Raw genomic sequence first — 20,977 nt, 5'->3', positions numbered from 1 at the left:
CAAACCCCACATTCACATTGTTCCATCTGATGGACATGTCCACAAAATAGTCTCCAAGGGCTACCCAAAAATGGGACAAAATGCTTTTAAGGAGCCAGGCTCCATGGTCGAGGTAGGAAATATTTTCTTGCATTTGTATTTTCACAAAACAATCAGAAAAGTTATATAATGACCTGCCTTGGCCTCTGCAGGCTTTGTTTGATTACAGTTTATTAAAACACCACAGCACTGGGGATGCCCTGAAGCAGGATCCTGCAGTTCAAAGAGGTTTTTTGCAGGAATGCATAAGGTCAGGGCAGTGTGACATTAATATTTAACTAAAGGGTGTGGCAGAGGCTGTGCTGGTGTGACCCAGTGTTTGAGCTCCACAGGACCACTGGGACTGTGGAGAGCCAGGGACATCTGTCAGATGTGCTGAGAGCAGGAAATGTCACCTGCAGTAGCAGCAGTTGTGGCAAAACAGAAAAGAAAACTGGGATCTACTCCAGTCCTGTTTCCAGCATGCTCTAACTGCAGTGCTATTGCATGGATTTGGTCATTAGTGTGATTTAAATCTAACTTCTCTGTTAGTCTGCACCCTAAAAAAACTCTAAATGCTCTTACATCAATGGATAAAAGATAAAACACCTTGGAAGCAGCTGTTTTTACCTTCCAGTGGTGCAGATCCTGGAGACTCCCTCAGTGACATCCCCTGCTTTATATTTCCTTCCATTGTATCATAGGTTCTCTTTAAACCAATTTCATGAGCAGTTCTGGGACTCCTTGTTCCTTCACGGACATTTTTAATAGCTGGCAAAATGTACAAGAGTGTGGTCAGGAAATGTGGGCAACAAAAAAGGACACATGAATATTACATTAATGAGACCACAGGTCATTCATAATTAACCAACACAAATTCAATATAATACTGTAACATTAAATATCAATCTTAAAAAGATACTTTATAGTGTGTCAGAAAGTTACTTGTTAAGTTACTAATTTATCAATATTTCAACTGAAGTTTAAAGTTACATGATACATTTATTTTTATTTTAATACAGGTCATTTTGAAAGGGTTATTTACCCTTTCACAATACAATTTAATGACAGATAGGAAATAAATGGCAAAGGAATAGCTGAACTGTATTTTAAACATGCATCTGCTTGGAAGCAGAAACATTTCAGCTATGGGTTATCAAAGCAGAACCTGACTTGGATCAGGTAGAATACACAAATACTCACCATCATAAGACAGAATATGCCCACTTTTGCCTTCATAAATGACGTGGCCCTTGGCTGAGGCCTCCTCCCTGCACTTCTCGGGGCTGCTGTCCTCGGTGGCCAGGCGGGTGATGGTTCCCTTCAGCAGCGCGTCGGCGGCGATGCCGGGCTGGGCCAGAGCTGGGGTACCCTGGGAGCAAACCCAGCACAGCAATCAATGCACAGAACTCACAGCCTCTGAGTCTTTAGGGAGCAGGGGGAGTGAAGGGGAAATACAACAAACCCCCCAAAAATTCTTAGGGCTATAATACCAACTAATTTATCAAGTATGGCTTAAACTTCTGCCTCTATTATAGACACTTAACCTAAATATGAGTGAGATTATTTCTGCTACCTGGTTAAACAATATTACCAGTGCATTTACAACCTGGAACATTTAACCTATAAATACCATCTGGGGGGAAGATAACATATACCACATGGTGCCATTAGGTTTTATTTCTGTCCAAAGCAATGAAACCTTCCCTTCTCATCTCAAAGCAGAATTGAGGCAATTGTTCCCTGTGCAAAGAGATGCCAAACCAACCAAAACAGCAGCATTTAAAATGGTAAGACAAAAGAATTTCCCTTCTTGGATTTAAATAGAATCTGCACAAGACTGGTTACACTTGGTTTGAATAGTTGAACTCAGGTGTGATGCAATTTTCAGGAAAGTTTCCTTCAGTTAGGTTTACCAAAGGCTCTGGTATTATTTATTTGAAAACTCATATATATGAAGATGAAATCACGGTAATGCTGACTTCAAATAGTGGGGTTTGAACATCTGATTGGATTGAAAGTTCTTTTCCTAAGGCAGTTCCTACCCTGTGATAATAATTTACTTTTTTAGACATGCAAATACATTCACAATGATAGTCTGAAGATGAAGATCTGTCTTGCTACAGCCTTCCCAGCAGTCAAAGGTGAAATACCTGAGTTATGGAGCCTCTCAAAGAAGGAATGGTCTCAACTGAAACTTTATTGGTTGGAGTTCCTCGTGTTATACTCCCCTCCTGTATTGTTGTGGTACCTGATTTGAAATAAAGACATCCTGATAAATCAGAAAATAAAAAAAATCCATTCCCTTTGAAATAATTACAAATTCTATTGAGAACTGTTAGTATACATTAAAATACAGGGGAAATTTCAATTTAACAGCAGGCATATGAGGCAGTTAGGCCATTTCCTCTTTTAACACAGCCTTTTACAGACTCTAAGTATTTTATAGCATTAACTTACAGCAGTTAATTTATTTTGTTTTGATGAATTTGCTGTAGTGAGCAACTTTATTTTGAAATTGGCATGGCTCATAAGAAATATTTTTAAGTGAGCCATGCAGACAGGAGGAGCCAGCTACAAATACACATGTCTTGGAAAACAGGGAACAAATTAATCCTGTAATCTTATGATATATATATAATCATAGAATACTTTTAAATAGCACTTCAGCAGTTAATTCTCTGGGGTTTCTCAGGCTCTGACAAGAGTTTTTTAATCTGTGTGACTTTCTTTACCTCTCACGACACTTTCGTGTTGTGCCCTGACCAGGAGTCCCTCAGGTTGGGAATTCTGGCTTCTGGGTGAGAATTCTTCTTGCTTGATATAGGGCAGAGAAGCTATTGAGGAGAAGAAAGAGAAAAAGGTTGAGGTTTTTTAATTTCCTTTAATTATGGATCATTAAATAGTCTGTATAAAACATGTCAGCTTTTCTTTCCTTACCAGATTTGGCTGACTCTTGCTGCCTTGGCAGCCCAAGGGATATAGAACCCACTGATGGCTTTGCAGTTTCTTGGGCGTAGGAAGCTTGACTGTGGGATGTTAAATAAGTGCCAGGTGTTCCCTGAAACAACAAACAGATGTTAATTCTTGTTTCTGGAATGAGGAGTCACATCTCTGTTTACAGGAGAATGCTAAAATTAGTGTGATCCTATCTGGAAATTGCTACAGTGCCTCACTGCCATGTCCCAAAGCACAGAGCAGCAGGAGTGAAGTGTCACTGGTAGTTTGGAGATGCAGGTCACCTAAACTGGATATCCATGCCCTTAAATGTGGGTAAATGCTCCATTTCTAAAGCTCCTTTGGACTTTTAGAATGATATGTACAGGCAGGTCTTAAGGGTTAATGCTGTGACTCCATAACTGAGTACAAAAAGTTGAAGATTGGAGAAAGTGAAGAAAAAAAAAAAGCAAGACAGATTTTCAAATAATAATTCTCTTACTTGTGAGATCGAGCCTCCCATGATGAAGGAAGGTTTTTCTGATGGCACACTGGTTTTGGAGGATGGAATGAGAGGTGGTGGTGGTCTGGTGGGTCTGGTTGTGGGCAGGCGAACTCCTTCAGGAATATTGGTTATCACCTGGTGAGGGGCTGGCTGGAGAACTTGAGGGGAAAAATTGTACATTAAACACTGCAGTGTGAACAGAAATAGCACAGTACAGCCTCACTGGGCTAGAAGAACACAGAGCAGCTATTCACATGCACACACAGAAAATGATCTTTCTTCTATTAACTCACAAAGTGTTTAGAGGATAATTTCATGCTCCAAATCTTTACCTGGAGGGACACTGTAGCGAGCTGCATTCATCTCAGGCTGGGGAGAGGCTTTATTGACTTCTCTTGGAGATAACCTGTAGGGTGATGCTGACCTTGTGGCTGGATTTTGCACTTGTGCTTCCTGTTCTATTCTCTTGACCTCAGCATAAGGCATATAGGCCACTGGTTTTCCTGGGAGGGGTGAAGTAATCAGAAATAGAAGAACCCTGGGTTAGAAACTGGAGTCAATTCACAGCACAGTTTTAAAGAAGGGACTACTTCAATGTTAGACACACCCATCAGGTACAAACAGTGCAATTAACAAGAAGTATTAATGTGTTCCACCAAACTTTTGTGCCCTATTTCAGTGCCCAGTGTCCATGTTTGAGCACAGTTAAGATGAATGTTTTACTGCATGGAGTACACACTCCCACCTACACCTTAAGCTTCTGGAAGGGCTCCCTTAGAACAGAATCATCTGCTCTTCACACCCCCATGCTCCATCTTTCTCTGTAGGAACAACTCATTTTTGGGTTTGGCCCAAACAGAACCAGTTTTCTGCCTTCATATAAAGGGGTTACAAGGCAGCTGTTCAACAGTAAGTGCAGCACAGGGGGCAGGTCCCTTCCAGCAAGTTCATTATCAGTTCCTTATCACACTAAACTGTCACTGTCCAACGAGGCAGCAGTGTAACACACAGAAACAAAGCACAGCTGAGGAACACCAACCTTCCCACTCCACACTGGGGCTCTTGGAGGTGCCACAGGGGCTCACAGCGCTCCGATATTCCATGTCCAGCTGCTCCTGGCGCTGCCGCTGCTCCTCCAGCAGGGCTGACTCGTGCATGGCCTTGATGTGCCTCTGGTAGAGGGCATAACCACTGACTGGGGTGCCCACAGGGACAGAGCAGGGGCTGCAGGAAACCTGGGGACAGCAAGGGGACAATGCCAGGGACACCCTCACAGGCACTTTATGGAGGAGCTGTGGAGCTCAGCTACCCCCTGCACTCTGGGTGTTTCAAAAGGTTCACACCTGGTTTTAAGCTGCTTGGTTGTACTTAACCTACTTTCCCTATGAAAAATACAATAATAAAGCAAATCATATTTTTCTTTATTTGCTTAACATTTTTTTTCCTGACTAGATTTAGGGGTAACAAACACTCCTTCAAAACTCAATGAAAAGTGCCCATACCATAGGTGGGATCACAGCAGCTCGGTGGTGAAGCTGTTGCAGGTCCATCTGCCCTTGCTTTATTGTGGATGATACCAGGATTGACCCAGTGGGATTTAACAGTGAGGGCTTTGACTCTCTGCTGAAGATACTGGAAAAAGAGATAGAAGGGAAAAATATCACCAAAAGGAGCAAGATTATACATCTTAAAAAAATTACAGCCACAACTCTTAAATTCAAAAAAACCAACACAATTATCAAAGTGGACAAAGAGCTGAAAAGTCAGAACCATGTTGTGTTTTGTCCCACAGCACATATGGTAGAGGAGGCAACAGATGCTGCTACATTTTCATAATACACAGAAATACCAAAATATGAGCTCAGAATCTCCCATATCAGAAATTTAAGTGTGCAGTACTTACATCAATGCAACCTTCTTTGTAGAGAGTGCTTTGGAAAAACACCAAGGGTAGGAAGGACTACATGTATTTAGTCCACAGAAAAGAAACAATAGTCTACAACAAAATTATTTCCCATTGAGGGCTAAGACATTTGTGGAAAGATGATGTTTGAAAAGGCAAGGGAGTGCACAAACACCATCACCTGCACTCTTCCAAAGCCCACATGCACTCCATGACACTGGATACTTTTGACATTTAACCATCTATCCCTGGCACTGTGTGTATATTAAACCACTGAGAGGGAGGGGGGCACTGGCTCCAGTGCCACACTGGGGTGACACAGGAACTGCACCAACAGAACACTGAAAGGACTTCAAATACCCTCAGTGGTGTCAGCCATTCCCAAAAGAGAAACAGCTCCAGAGATTGTCCATTCAAAGCCCTACTCACCCCTGCCTGTCAGGCTCTCCATCAACTTCCTCATCAGCACTGCAGGTGGCACTGGAGTCATTATCTGAATGGGATTCTGGTCTGGCTGCAGTCACTTGCTGGGACAGGCTGTAGTCCATTTCCTCTGGTTCTGACTTTTCCTTGGGTTTCTCCATCTCTCTCTCTTTGGTATCACTCTCTATTTTCACTTGAATATTCTCTGGTAGCCTCATTTCAGTCTCTACAGGTTCTACTTTGGTATGAACTGGAAGAGTAATCACAGGCTTAGCTTCAGCTGAATGGCTTCTACTGTCCACCTCCATAGGCTCCTCAGCCTCAGTGTTTATTTCTTCCTTGACCTGGGGCTCAGGGTTCTGAGTTTCAGCTGTTGTTACACTTTGGGCTGGTAAGGAGGGAGATGTGCTGGTTGCAGGTTTAATGGCAGATTCCTGCTCTGCTGGGGCCTCAGTGGTTACTTTTGGAGCAGTGGGCTCAGATGGAGTTTCTTCAGTTGGTTTAGCAGGTTCTGCTGGAGTTGGAGATGGAGCACTTTCTGTATCAGAACTATTTTCAGCACCTGGGGAAAAATATTTTGCCATGAAGGTTCAATCAATGAAATCTGAAAATTTGGGTGCAATAAGGATCCATCAATTTTAACCAATCCATCTGCAACAACAATTTTGACTTATAATAGAAATGGACAATTGGCTGAATTAAGAAACACTGCAACTAAAAAATACCAACTACTCAAAACCCAACACTTACTCATCTTGTCTCATTCACTGTTTATGAGTTCTATTGCCTTTTGCTCCACAAAAGACCAGCCAAGATTGACTGATGTTGAGTGTCTATAAATAAGCAGTTGCAACCAACAAATATGTATTAAAAAAACCACAACCAAAAAAAAAAAACCACCACTTGAATTTGCTTGTCTGAAGCATTACTGAGACTACTGACTACCAAAGGTTACATTTATTTGATTCAACTTGTTTCAGCACTCCAGATGACAGCATAATCAAAGCATCTCAAAATACTAAGCAGCAAACATCTTTAGGCTGCTAAATTCTAAAAATGCTGCATCCCCTTGAGCGAGTTCAAGTTGCTGAAACTCAACTGAAAGAGCATTTGAACAACAACAACAACATCATGAAGTGGAACACAGTTTTCTGAGCATATAATTGGCACAAACCATAGGCTGCTTTCTGTGCACACACCAGTTTCCTTCCCAGAAAAGTTACCTTCACTGTCTTCTGGGTTCTCTTCTTCATTGGATGCTTCAATGTCTTCATCCTCCTGGGCTGACACAGTGGAAGCCACACTCTCACACTGGGACACATCTCGCTCCTCTCGGGGCCTTCGCGAAGACTGAGGAAGACACAGCATTGACAATGTACTGAAAATTCACAATTATTGCCTTTTACCACATCCCCATTTACCAATCTGAGGCTGAAATGAAGGACAGAGAATCTCTGTTTAGCACAGTCATTCACAAGGGGACACTTTTTCCAACTTCAGGCCAACTTTTGCTGCTCCTGACCAAAACCAAGTTTGGGAACCAACCGCGGTCTCACAGCGCTTTTGGGGGACAACAGAACAATTGCAGCTAACAGACCCTGAGGTTCTTCACCTCAGTGAGAGTAGTACTGCAGCTTAGAGGATTCCAACACACAGCACTCTACTTTCAATGCCCCCAGACTTTCAGCTCCTGGACTTGTGCCACCTGTCCTGCTCTGTTTGGTAAGGTCAGTGCTTGCTGTGTTTCAGGAGCTGTTGTACATCCACAGCTGCTCATGCACTGGTGAGGAACATGACTTTCAGAACACTGAAGAACTCTTCAGGCTCAAGTGTTTTACCTAAGTACAAAACCTTCTCTTGCAGTTTAAAGCAAGAAGTGGTTACTGTCACAGGTCAGTGAGCACCAGACACCCTTGCTAGGAGATTTATGTCACAACATAAAAACAAGTAGAAAAGGAAATCAGTGGAGATTGCAAAACAGCCTTAGTGAAGTGTGATGCACGACTTCAGAAATAACCCAAGTTTTCTCCTGCAAAATACTCAATGTCCACAGCATTCACCTTCTGTTTGTGCTGTTGGAGGAGACTGTCCAGGTTGTGTCTCCTTTTGTAGTTGAAGTAGAAGTTCTTACACTGAGCTTCACTTTTCGTCCCAACCATTTTGGCAATCGCTGCCCAGTTTCGCCCGTGTTCCACTAGACCTGGTCAGACATAAAAGAGCCAATATTTACTGTGATCAATAGCTCAGCTATCCAAACCTCAATAAATGGAACAACAATGCCTAGGGGAAGGCAAGACAGAGAAGTACTGCTGTCCAAACAGTTCTAAGTAACCCACAGGAAAAGAGTCAACATAAGTCTCAAAAGATGATTTTGTCTCTTAAAGCTGCTTGCTTTTTCTTTTTATACAAAAAAAACCAACAGCAATTTTCAAATCAGCATAGTGTTGGCAAAAGTCACAGCAAATATATTCAGTGATTCAGTGAATCCTTGAAATTTTGCAAATGCAAGTATCTAGAAGGAAGTCAAAGGCTTTACAAGGTTTACCCTTCTTAGCAACTTCCATTTCTTCTTCTGTCCAACGGGATGTCTCCACAGGCTCTGTAGAAGCTGAAAGAGAAACAAAGACACTGAGCAGAGAAAAGACCAGGATTCATTATCATGGCACCAATTATGAATCCCATAGTCAAGCAATCTATTTACATTATGCCTTGCTCAGGCCACTGGGGAAAGCTCTCTTGTCAGAGGGAAGCAGTCAATCTCCATTAAACCAAGTCAGAGATACAGAAGGAACAACCAAAAACTCAGCAGAGAAAACTCTTCAAAACTATTCTGCCTACAAAACTGAGATTAATTCTTTGTCAAGGAAGATTTGTAAGTAACTTAGATGCATTTATCACTAAAATTTTATTTAAAATGTCAGTAATTACCATCAGCTAGTAAAAGCAGCAATCCAATATGCTCTAAGCTAGTTCAGTGCTGTCTCACTGCTGGAATGGTTATTTATTTGGTAGTGGTTGTCAAGAAATCTACTATTCCTGTATTAACTGAGTCTCCAACTGGATAAATGGACAAAAAGAAAAGAAAACAAAAAACCCCAATAAGTAAAAGCAAGCAGGAAACTAAGTATGATTCGATACAAAGTGCTTTAATGCTTTTCATTCACTCCTCTGGATTTTGTATCATTCTGTTTAAATTTCTGAACAGCACTGAGCTGCACCAGTCTCCATTTCCTTTCTATAAAATCTGCCATTACACACAGCATGTAACAAAGACCCTGCAACAGCTTCCATTAACAAACCTCAAAAATAGGACACTATAAGGTATCTTATCCACTGAAAGAATATTTTAGGCTTTTCAGAAAATCCTTCAAAAATGGTTTCAAAATAAAACAAAAGCAAAACCCACTATTGCTTCAGACTTATAAAACCCCACTGTATCAATGGAGCAAGAATGTTTCTCACAATCTCTGTTGTTTACAGTTATACAAGACCTGATGTGCCCACTTACTCTGTTCTTTATAGGCAGAACATCTGAGTAACAGAAGAGTTGTTACAAGCTCTAGAATAGCAGCTGCCTGTAACTACTCAGCTGAAGCATGAGGAGCAACAAAATTTGCCACAGCAGAGCACTGCAAGAAAAAACCACACTGTGCCCTGCCATCCTGGATAATTATTTACCAGCCACAAGATATTCTGGTATTTCTGCATCAACACAAAGTAGGTCAGCCTTTTCCAAAATACACTCAGAGACTGCATCGTCTTTTTTAACCATACCAGCCAAGAAAGTAACATTTCATTTTTAAAAAGCCTCTTGCCATCTAATGCAGAAACAACAACGTGCCAAGATCTATTTCAGCTTATGAAACTCCCTGAAGTACTCAAATATCAGGCCAATTATTTAAGAGCATCCTCAGTGAGCTGCAGCCTGTAAGTGAATCTGTGTCACGGGCACCTGGATCTCTGCAGCCCCATCATGAACCTGCCCAGGGAGACAAGGTTTTACCACACAAGGGCTGAGCTGCCTTTTCTCCCCTCACATCATCATCATCATCATTCTAACAGTCAGCTGATTGCACATGCACTATTCATGAAGTTACACTTGTGAAGTTTAGCAGCTCCACACAGCCACAAAAATTATAAGCAGGGCTAAGAATAAAGCTGGAATATTAAACAGGAAAACAGAAGTGCACTGCATGCCCGTGTCAGTGAGGAGCCTACACCAGCTGGGAGTGCTGTAAATGCTACTCACAAGGTTCTGGTGGGGGTGGCAGAGGTGGTGGTGGCTCTTCAGTGGCTGCAGCTGCAGCAGCATTTGCCTGTGCAGCTTCATTTGTCATTGACCTGGTGATTCTGCCCTTACGCCGACCTTGGCTGTTGGCGGTTTTCCGGCCCCGAGGAGCTGCCTGCTCCCTTTCCTCTGTTTCCTCTGGTGCAACTTCAGTTTTGTCCTTTTCTTTGGTATTCTCTCTGGGAATAGGGAAAATATAATTCAGTCACATTCAGAGAGCCATTGTGAGCAGATATTCCTGAATATCAACAGACACAAACAAAACTCCACAAATTCAAAAGATGCCTTTAGTGAAACAGAATTCACTTATTGCCCACAACTTCCAGTTGCCAGCCAGTAACACAGATACATGATTTTGTCAACTTCAAAGAAAATATGAACACTTCATGTGTGATAGAACATATGAGAAAAGCCCAAATCAACAAGATATGGAAATTATTACATGTGCAAAATAATAATTCCATTACTTTTTCCACTGATCTGTTTAACTTAACAAGACAGAGAAATTTGTATGTCCAAAAAAATTGTTTCATACACAAAAGGAATAGTTTTCAGTTCAGATTTCACTGGCAGGCTAATGCAAATCCTGTTCTGATCCTTGCCAAAACCTGCAATCTAGGGTGAATTCATGCATTTCAGCACATACACACTTACTTAGATTCCTCCTTCTCATCCTTCTCCTCCTCATCTTTCTTTTCCTCCTCTTTTTTTTCTGATTTGTCTGATTTTTCCTCTTCTACCTTTTCTTCTACCTTTTCTTCTTGAGAAGGACGAGCAATCTGTTGCTGAAATGGAACAGGATTTAGATGATAATTTGATCAGACAAAGGTGCAGCATCTTGTCCTCAGAGCAGCACAAAAACTGATGCTGCTTACTTCCCACTTGATAATATTTTAAGTTACAGGCACTGCACAGTGGTCAGCATAAGAACAGAAGAACTCTGCTTTATATCATATAAATTCCATGGAAGTACAGGAGGTTTCTGCAGCATGAGCATGGAGGTGATTGTGTACAATCACACACTGGCTGCTGTGTGGCCCACTAAAAATGAACAGCTGAATTTTAAAAGTGCTTAGGGAGGTTTGACCCATGCAGTGAGGGTGTTGCTCCTCTCAGATTTTATTTTTAACTTCATGCATTTTATAGTGAAACATGATCTTACAACTGGGGAGCAGAAGGTCTTGGAGCATGAAAGTTATCAGCAACTCTGAGTGGCTTTCTCAGAACTGCCACTAGTATTTAAGAAATATAATTGTTAAAAAAATTGGTTTGGGTATTTTAGACATAGATTTCCAGCGAGTTTACAGAAAGAATTATTAAAAGAACCAACAAAAACTCTTTTCTCTGCTGAGATGACAGTTTTACAAGCACTGTGCTTGTCTCAAACAGATACCCAGAGTACATTTGGCAATTCATGGAAACACAAGGACAGAGAACAACAAGACAAGGACAGAGAATTACAGGATTGCTGTTCTAGCACTTAATGAACTCAGATTTTACAGTCTACTGAAAAATTCCCCAAAATAGGCTTTTCTTTTTCACAGAGGAAGCAACCTCCCTATGAGTGCAGCAGCAGGTGTCACTGTTTCACTAACTAAACTGAGGCTGGAAATAGTCACAAACTGACTTGGTTTTGACATTTTAACAATGTGAACTGGAGCAGAAACCCTAAACACTAACCACTATCATCTTGCTGCAAATTATTAGCAATTAAGGTGCTGGTTATTGATTATGCAAAGACTTCCTTCAAGCAAGATGTCAGAGACGTGCTAAGATAAATTATTTCCACCTTGCTAGATAGACTGACCTGAAAACAAGGAGTTAAAACTGCATTAAAAAAAAATTCAAGAAAATTATTTTACATCTAATCTATTTAGAAAACAGCTGTTGACAATCCTGTTCTTAATAGGACAAGTTAACATCACTTGGTTGGTTCTCTGTTACCCATAACTTTATTTAAGCTGCATAATCAATGCATAAACACAAACCTTGAAGGAGTCGAAGCCTCGGTCAGCGACGTTCCTGCACATTCATCTGCTGATTGAAACTTTTACTGGCCACAAAGGGGATGGGCTTGAGCTCAGGGCACGGCTCAAAAGGGCAAAACCCACCCAGCAGCAACATCACAGAGCTCCTTAGCAGAGGCTGCCTGACCCAGCAACGTGTTTATTCCAGGAAATGGTGTCATTCTGCCACTTAAGCTCCTGCAGCAGTGCTGCCCCTCTCACACAGCACCCTCTAATCTCCCCGGAGTCACCAGAGGTGATCCCCGTCACACACAGCCCTGAATTTCTGTCTGCTCTCATCCCTGGCCTCCCACCTGCTGCCAGCCACACACACTGCAGGGACACAGCCAGCACTGAGAGCTGCTCAGCCACCACACTCATGTAAAACTGCACTTAGAGAAACCTGCTTTAAACCAGTTATTCAAGGAATTCTCTGGAATCATAGAATCACAGGATGCTTTGAGTTTAAAGGGACCTTAAGGATCATCCAATTCCAAACCCCCTGCCATGGGCAGGGATGTCTCCCACCAGACCAGGCTGCTCCAAGCCCTATCCTGAACATTTCCAGGGATAGGCAAGTTAAAGCACCATACAGCCATGGCTTTCTCTCAGTTCTGTGTTAAAAACTTGCTCTACATTTGACAAGCTTTGGTTTAAGACACATTTGTTCAGTTGCCTCTGTGACACTCTGGAACAGTTCAGGCAGCATTTTATAAAAAGCCCTTTTTAGACCTGTTTGAGGACAAACACACATCAGAATTTTATTAGCCTTGCACCTCTTCACATCCTTGCTCCAGCACTCAGTTTCTCTCATGTGGAACCCCCCACACTGAAACCTGAGCCCAGTTGTGCTCACTGCATTCTCCGAAGGACTTCAATGTCCTTACCATGATTAATATCTCCTCCACTGCAATATTCCACTTGCTTGCCTTCTACTTTACAAAAATATATGAACTATTAAGAGTTTAAGCTGAAGCACCTGTTATTGGCCTAAGCCCATCCTGGAGCACCTCATAAATCTTACATGACTTGTGTTTGCCAATCAGCAAGAAAGTTTCAGGTTGCTCCTGAGAGATATGAAAAATATCAGCTTCAAACAAAGCTGGGGCACGGGAGGGGGAAGGGGTGAGCTGCTTTCTGCATCTGTAAGATAAAAGTTCTGGCAAGCCAGGCAGTTCAACCCTCTCAAGTTCTTTTTTACTAGCTGGTAGAGATGTTGCTAATTAATAATAAATAAAATTATAAACACAAATACGATTTTTTGCACCATGTAGTTCTTTACTATTAACATGCTAACTGCAATACTTCTGAATTTAAACTTCCAGAAGTGGCAAAATCTCCCTTTTAGAGTGCTGAGAGTATTTCCTTGAGTTGGCAAATCCAGCTCAACCCTCTCAGAGCTAAAAACCTGGCACTTTCTTGCATCCTTCACAGAGCATACATGAAGCCTGGCCAGCCTTGCCCAAAGTTTAGGGATCTGCTGTAGCACTCAGAGTGGATCAACAACCAGCAATTACAGAGTACAACTCTGCTGCAATTCCAAGAGCAAGTAATCTGAGCTGAACAAACCTTCAGTGCTCCAACTGATGTATTCAGTTACTCACATATAAATCAGCACTCACAGGAGCAGTCACAAAGTCAGGCAGAGCACCTTGAGCTGAGTTCACCAAGCAAATCCATGCCCTTGTGTCTAAAGCTGGAATTAAAATCTTTATCCTATATACATTATCCAGGGAAAACATTTATGGATAGAAAAGTCCATCCAAATTTTTAATTCTAACATTTCAAATATTCTGACATTTAACAATGTGGAAAAGACATTTAAATATACAATAATGACTTTCTAAATATCTCATCATCTCCAGTTCCACTGCACTAGGCTGAGGCAGTTGTGTCTCCTCACCCCTCAACATGTGACACTTCCCATGGCCACACCAGCCTCATCTTGCAGTGGCACAGGGAGCTGAGCCACTCCAAATGGCAGCACTACCTCTGCCAAGGGTCCACAGTGACTGCCCACATTTATTTCCATTTTCATTTGCCACACATCCAGACTTTAACTGCAATCCTTCCCCAGCCACTACACCAACAGCAATGACCTTTCCCTTTAAAAAGGATTATCAGACTTAGAAAATCTAGCAGAAGTCCTGGCAAAATTGAAGTTATTTCCAGTGATCTCTCCCATCAGACCAGAAGCTGGGTGAAATCCTGTGCACAATGACAATGACCTTATCCTAAGCAATCCCTCATTTGTGGGTACAGACAAGGTGCTCTGCCATGCCAGGACTCCTCTGGCACAACACCAGCCCATCATTCCAAAGGTTTAAGAACAACAGCCCCACAGAAGCACAACCCCATGGCTGCTTCTACTGAACAGGATCCACTCCTCAGTTGAAGCTGTTTGCAAAAATTTTATATTAAAAATATATTTGTACTGGGACTCCTAGAGAACACTCAGTATTTGTGTATTTCAGTGCAGTATTTACTGCATTTACTGGCTTGCAGAGCAGAGTTATGCAGTCTCAGAGTTTCAGGGTTATTTTTTTCAGGTTTTCCAATACCCACATTAACCCTGCTAGCCCAGCACATGTATTTATAAGCTTTTGGTACATAAAATGCTGCTCTTTTTCTCTCTGAAGACTTCCAAAGGAACACTTCCTGAATCAGCAGGATTTTTTATTCACATGCATTAAATTGGTCTCTTTCTTCTGGCTCTGAAGTTCCACTTGGACTTTGAGCCTCACCACCAAATAAAGATCACTATTAATTTCTGCTTTTTGACAAACACTGACATTATGAACTGATTATATATTTTCCATTGCAAGTCACATGCTAAACCTAATTTCTCTTGGCTCCAACATAGGAGTGGATGGATGGATTCAACCTCAATATCTGTGGCAGAGTCTTCAAAGAAAATGAAGTGTCATATTAAACCAAGTAAGAAATGTGCAAAGGAAGAAGATATTTCAGAGAATTAAAATCAACAACACCCTTGAGGTCAGGATCACTTAAATTTTAAAAGGGTAACAATACAATAAAGGAAAAACAATTCTTTCCCCCCAGTGCTTAAAATATGTTGCTATCTCAGATAATGAAACAGTTGTAAATAAGAAGCAATAAAATAACAATATCCAAGTGATGAATAAATTCACTGTACCTGGTTTCTTCCTCTGCGTTTGCCATAATTCCTTCGCACAAGGGCTTTATAATTTTCATTTTTCTTGGTCAAATAATAATATAATACACAGTCAGGAACATTCTAAAGTGAAAAAAGCAGGAGAAAGTAGGGTTTACTCCTAATGAAAAGATTTGAGTTTTTAATTTCTCCAAACACTTAAAACTATTCAGCCCCCAGACTAAAGTAAAAAAGTTTCTATTTATAATGATATTGGAAAGTTAAGGATGCCACCCTAAGCTCTATTTATATTAAAAAATGTCTTACCTTTCGTTCCAAGTAGGAAGCAATTAGACCAAAGTTCTTGGGATGTTGGACAAACCTTGAACAAATCAGAAATTATTTCAGTTTAACAACATAATCCATGATCCAACAAGCAAAACAATCTTGCAAACAATCTGTTCCATCAGCAAGCCCTTCATTTACACAAGTGAAATTAGCCTAAAAAGCCCAGTTTTCAGATTGTGTAAATTTAGACCTCAGCACTTAAAATGATAAAATGAAATTCCTTATCTACACTTTTCATTTTAATCTTAGCACAGAACTAAAGGACTTTTGAGAAAATTTTGTATTTAAGGACTAAATGCATGTGAGCACACCAGATGAAAAATAAGTCTAAAACTTTTGCAATATTCATGGCAGCCAATTAAGAACATTTTCAAATATTATTGCACAAAGGCTTCAGCATTCCTGATTGAGCTTTATGGGGTTGGGCATGTAACTGTTATTCTGTCATTGCAATGCAATAAAAAGAAAAGATAAGAAAGGCCATTACTTTTCCTTAAAAATCTCCTTCTCATGGTCTGTCCAGACATTCATGAACTGCCTGTCTTTATAAACCTTCATGGGATCCTCCATGAGCCCGTTCATGTTGATGAACTTCACCCTTCTCTGCTCTGCATCGAACATCATGGGTGGGATGACAGAGAGCTGGCGCATTTGCTTCTCGTTATTCTGCAGAACAAAAGACAAAGTAAAGAACACCCAAAATGCTGCTACTGATGTTTACAGATCTTGAATCACAGCTCTTAAAGCTCCACATTCAGAGGCAGCTTGGAAGTTCTTTTTTACACAGCTCTGGCAGAAGTTGTCACTATTGCAATGAACACTTCTGGGCAGCTGAAGGAAATAGTGGCACAAGTGGTGAAACACCAAAATGATGGAGGGTTTGAGAAGAGGAAGAGTTTTCACATGTTTGTTACAGCTTTAAAAAACTAGGTTGCAGCAAGCTGCAATGAACAGCCACATGAGAAAAATCTAGGGCAGATACAATTAGAAAGCAAAACCCTCAAAAGAAAAGTGTTTGTAAGATCTGCTTCAAGGCACACTTCACACAGATTCTCTTAAAGAGAGAAGAGCTTTCTCTTCTCAATGGAACAAACTCTCTACAAGACACCTTGCACTGCCAGTGAAGGGAGATTTATTGGCTGTGCTTCTACAGCAAAGCACAGGCACCAGGCTCACCTCCTGCTCAGAGAGGCCATCGATGATTTCTGAGATCTCGTGCTCACTTCTGGCAATGGTTGCTGAAAGGCCAGCCCCTCTTTGGCCAACTCTGAAACGAGGGGAAAACAGAAGGAAAAAGGATGAAGTGGAGATTAGCTCTGTATCTGCAGGTTTTGTACACCACAACAACCTCCAAAATTCCTTCTAATGCTGCCAGCAGTCTCTCAAATCACCTAGGACTGGTCCTAAGGAGAGTCAGAGCACAACCTCTGTCATGTCCTGCTTGGCTTTACAGGGAGTTTGCAAAGCTCAGCAGAAGGGGCACAAAAAAAGGTGCTACCACCAATTCCACTGCCAAGTAGGTGCTGCAGATAAATGAATTTGCTTCTGCTGAGCATGAGAAATGTTCATCAGTGGCACAGAAATATCCCCTTAATTAGTACAGCTGATACACCTTGAAAGAGCCTTTTTTGTTTTTTTAAGAAAACCACACTAAATTTGCCTTTTATCAATTTGGTCAAGTCACTAATACAGCACTGAGATTTGTTACAACAAAACAAAATTTTCCACCTGTGAATTGATGGGGAGAGCTGTAATTTGGAAGAATTTTTCACCTTGTGATCTTTACCCTTAGGAACTAAAATATATACTACAGCATGTGGGTCAAAAAGCATTTCAGAGGTAAAAATCACTACTAAATGGAGAGACAAAGTATCTCAAAGATTTTACTGAATTCATCCATTTACACAAAATCTGAAGAAAAAACCTTTCATTTTTACATGGCTTAGAGCACAGCTATAGACAGAGAGGCCATTATTGTACAGAATGTAAATATAATGTAAAGAGATGACCCCTCCCCAAGTAGTTTGCAAAGACATGAAATACTCTTAAAGTGAAACTTCTTATGTCTGAGTGCTGTTCCCATTCTAACAGTTTACTTTCTTCTTTTCTTGATTCCAAAAAATCTTGCAGTCTTCACAGTGTATTGCAAACTCTCTGCTGTCCCCATGTTTTATGACAAAAAGGTGATGTAGACAGATGGTTCCAAGAGATGAGATTAAATCTTTATGGGGCTTGAACTCTCCAAGGTGTATTGAAATTATTTCAAACATCAGATAAACAGATTTCAACACAACTGAATCAATCTTGACCTAATTCTAATTTAAATCCTATCTCTCTACCTACAGCACTGCAAGGTGAACTCTCAAGTGAAGTGCATTTCATTCCTTTTAAGATTCCTTGTAGTTTCCATCTAACAAATGTCTGATAGATTAAAATTAAATAATAGGGCCTTAATTGTCACACCTTGAATATTTTAAAATGCAAAACTGTCTGGAATAAAATTACTTGGCAAGTATAATAAAAGATCAGTCAAACTGTTAATTAAGAAGATAAATGGTTTTTAAGTGTGGAGGCTAATGAATACAGGGATTATGAAACACAGGAGTAACACAGACAGTGATAGAAAAATACCAGTGTAAATGAGGGTGTGTGCCCAAAATGAACAGGCTCGAGGGAAGCTGATGCTCCAGCTGTTTCAGAACCCCACAAACCCTTTTTGAGCAGCTTAACTCTCCTCATCTCACTGACACCACAACCTCAGCAGCCTCTGCTAACTGGCCCTTCCCCTGTGCTCCTTTTGGAAAAGATGGGGTTTGACAGCAGATCTGAAAAGGGACATGGAAAGGAACCCTGTGGCCATCACCACAGCAGCCTGAGAGACACCAAGGGATGAGCTGGCACTGCTGCCACACTGCAGGGAGGGACAGCAAAGGGGACATTTGTGACAGATAAAGTCATGGACATCCTTAGGATGGGAAGGATGAGCTCAATGCCATGGAAACACAGGGAACAAAGGGAAGAACATTTAACTTTATACTACTCTGTGACACACCCATATTCTTTTTAAAGTAATGAAGTCATGAACATCAAACTTAATCATTAAAATTAACTAATTTTATTATAAATCATTTTATAACTTAAGACTGAAGAGATATTTTGCAGGAATATTTCAAATCTCCAGGAATACCTTTGGAATCTTTCTTGCTGTTCTCTCTGCTTCCTGATTTCTGGGAATTGTTTCTCATAGTACTCTCGTGTTTTGCTCTCCTTGGCTTTCCTGCGTGGATTATTTTCTATCCTGTCCACTTTCTTCTCCCATGCCTCCATCAGCTGATCATAACGTTGACAGATTTTCTGTTCCTGTTAAATTCCAAAAGCAAACCTTGATCTAAGCAAAATACACCAAGTGATCAGTAAATGTCACATGGGCAGGCTCCTGGAATGCACAGATTTTTCCTGCTCCAGTCCTTGCCATGCTGGAGATGACTTATACCAAATTTCCAGCCCAGAGAAGGTGAGAAAGTGGATACAAAAATGGAGATTTTTAATATTATACATTATTTCTTTGCTTTACCCATCCTAGTGGTATTTGGTAATTGTCATTACTGCCTTGCAGAAATATCCCACACTTGTTTTAGCTGAAGGTCTTATTTTTCTAATCAATATATTTGGGAATGCAAGACAAGGGTCCAGACAGAAAAGCAGCCACATGCTCCTTTTAGAAAACCACGGTGCTCTTACCCGTTGTTTCCTTGCATGGTTCCTTCTTTTAAAGAATAGGATCAGCTTTTTCCTCATCACCTGGTTTCTGGAAAACAAAATTAGGGGAAAAAAGTGAACTATATAAAAATCAAGCACTTCAAAACTACTCAACAAAACCCATTTCAATTCTGGATATCAGATCTTTATTATGAATAACAGTTTCAGGGTAAAAAATAGGGAAAATTCCCAATGAAGTTGAGATACCTAAATCACCTAATACTGTATTTTTTCAGAGAGGAGATTCTTGAAGACAGCTGGAATAAGCAATTGAGACACAAAAGGTTCCTATTTCAAAGCAGATGCTCTCCTTAACCACAAGAGAGATAATATATTAAAATGAAAAAAAAAAATTGGTTTAAGCTATTATACTTTTATGGGGGAAAATCTTTTCAATTCAACCCTTAAGCTAAGTTTCCAATATATTATTCAAGAAATAAGTACTTTGGAACTGCTATAAAAATCTATTTGATGGAGTGGAGCAAGAATTACTTTTTTTAAGAGAAGTTTTTAAAGGACAACCAACTTAAGTTTTATTATTCATTTATGTCTTTAAATAAAGATGGAAAGCCAGAGCTTCCCTCTGACTCCAGCACATATAATGCACACCTTGCAGAACTGTTTTATAACAAAGAAATCAGAAAGTCACATGGACTGGAAGCTTTTAATTATGGTTTAATCTCACACATCCTATTTGGGGATGAGAGCAATGAAAAATGTCAGGGAATGTTCAAGCCCAGATGCCCTGAATGGGACAATGAGAGGGAATTCAAGCACTCACGTTTTGATGTTTTCATGGTAGACCTTGGTGTCTGAGGGCTGGTTGTAAAGTGGCTGCAATTTGGGATGAGAAAGGAACACTTAGCACTTTGCAATGCATGGAACTCATTAAATGTGCATGCACCACATTTAACAATATTTTAGTATTCTGAGAACAGTGCACTCAATCTGAGATGCAGCAGAGCTGAAGGGACTACAAGATATTCAGCACAAAGCACAGATTTCATTACTTAAAATTGGATTATAACTACTTCTGTGTATAATAGTACTTCATTTCTTCATACTTCAAACTGTTCTCTCAAATAGATTAAAATCTACTTTAAAAATCACACTTACATGGCCAGTGAACTCACTCAAGCCCCAACTCACCAGTGCATTCAGACACACATTTCTTCTGTACATACTCACAGAACTACAGCTGTTCAGCACAACAGAATTAGAGCAACTGGCAACACAGAAAATAGTACAAAAGGAAAAAAAAAAACCAACCAGAATTCAACAACTTACCAATTCAACTTTTGGACCAAGACCTTCAAAAATCTTGTGAGCTTCTTCTGCTTTTTTCTGCAAATAAGATTTTTTTGGTATAGTCTGAGTAAATCCTCTGAAGTTCATGTCAAATGTGGATCTGAACTCTATGTTCTCTGCTAAACCCCTGCCTGAACACACGAGATCCTTCTTAACCTACTTCTGCAATGTTGCCTCAGCAAATAAAGAAACCTGTACCTGAATTGTTTAGTAGTGACTCTGATCTCCCAGTCTGGAGGCTGATAGAGCATAAAAGCAGAAACTGACCTCTGCAGTTCAAAAAAAACCATGCATTTCTTAATACAGCAAATAATTCTAAAAAGGAAGAAAGGTATCCAGTAAAATAAAGTATTATTAGCTTTGAAAA

General features: G+C 40.5%; 1 protein-coding gene across 2 annotated transcripts in view; it reads right to left on the bottom strand.

Moving 5' to 3' along the window:
- Positions 1 to 20,977, bottom strand: part of NCOR1 (nuclear receptor corepressor 1) — a 55,876-nt gene that overhangs the window by 14,400 nt on the left and 20,499 nt on the right. For both annotated transcript variants that reach the window (XM_054647275.2, XM_054647277.2), the window contains exons 7-29: positions 20,590 to 20,646; positions 20,084 to 20,136; positions 19,285 to 19,351; positions 18,731 to 18,903; positions 16,720 to 16,810; positions 16,031 to 16,209; positions 15,523 to 15,577; positions 15,238 to 15,339; positions 10,729 to 10,859; positions 10,036 to 10,253; positions 8,332 to 8,394; positions 7,847 to 7,986; positions 7,010 to 7,136; positions 5,793 to 6,348; positions 4,963 to 5,092; positions 4,500 to 4,695; positions 3,793 to 3,963; positions 3,458 to 3,618; positions 2,959 to 3,079; positions 2,754 to 2,855; positions 2,172 to 2,269; positions 1,222 to 1,390; positions 649 to 789 (exon numbers count right to left, since the gene is read on the bottom strand). In XM_054647275.2, the coding sequence (XP_054503250.2) occupies positions 649 to 789; positions 1,222 to 1,390; positions 2,172 to 2,269; positions 2,754 to 2,855; positions 2,959 to 3,079; positions 3,458 to 3,618; positions 3,793 to 3,963; positions 4,500 to 4,695; positions 4,963 to 5,092; positions 5,793 to 6,348; positions 7,010 to 7,136; positions 7,847 to 7,986; positions 8,332 to 8,394; positions 10,036 to 10,253; positions 10,729 to 10,859; positions 15,238 to 15,339; positions 15,523 to 15,577; positions 16,031 to 16,209; positions 16,720 to 16,810; positions 18,731 to 18,903; positions 19,285 to 19,351; positions 20,084 to 20,136; positions 20,590 to 20,646 (3,301 nt within the window). The remainder of the gene's footprint in view (positions 1 to 648; positions 790 to 1,221; positions 1,391 to 2,171; positions 2,270 to 2,753; positions 2,856 to 2,958; positions 3,080 to 3,457; positions 3,619 to 3,792; positions 3,964 to 4,499; positions 4,696 to 4,962; positions 5,093 to 5,792; positions 6,349 to 7,009; positions 7,137 to 7,846; positions 7,987 to 8,331; positions 8,395 to 10,035; positions 10,254 to 10,728; positions 10,860 to 15,237; positions 15,340 to 15,522; positions 15,578 to 16,030; positions 16,210 to 16,719; positions 16,811 to 18,730; positions 18,904 to 19,284; positions 19,352 to 20,083; positions 20,137 to 20,589; positions 20,647 to 20,977) is intronic.

This window comes from Agelaius phoeniceus, chromosome 20, assembly GCF_051311805.1.
Source record: "Agelaius phoeniceus isolate bAgePho1 chromosome 20, bAgePho1.hap1, whole genome shotgun sequence".
NCBI lineage: Eukaryota > Metazoa > Chordata > Aves > Passeriformes > Icteridae > Agelaius > Agelaius phoeniceus.
Note: the sequence above shows the minus strand (reverse complement) of the source record. Positions and strands in the feature narration are given on the sequence as shown.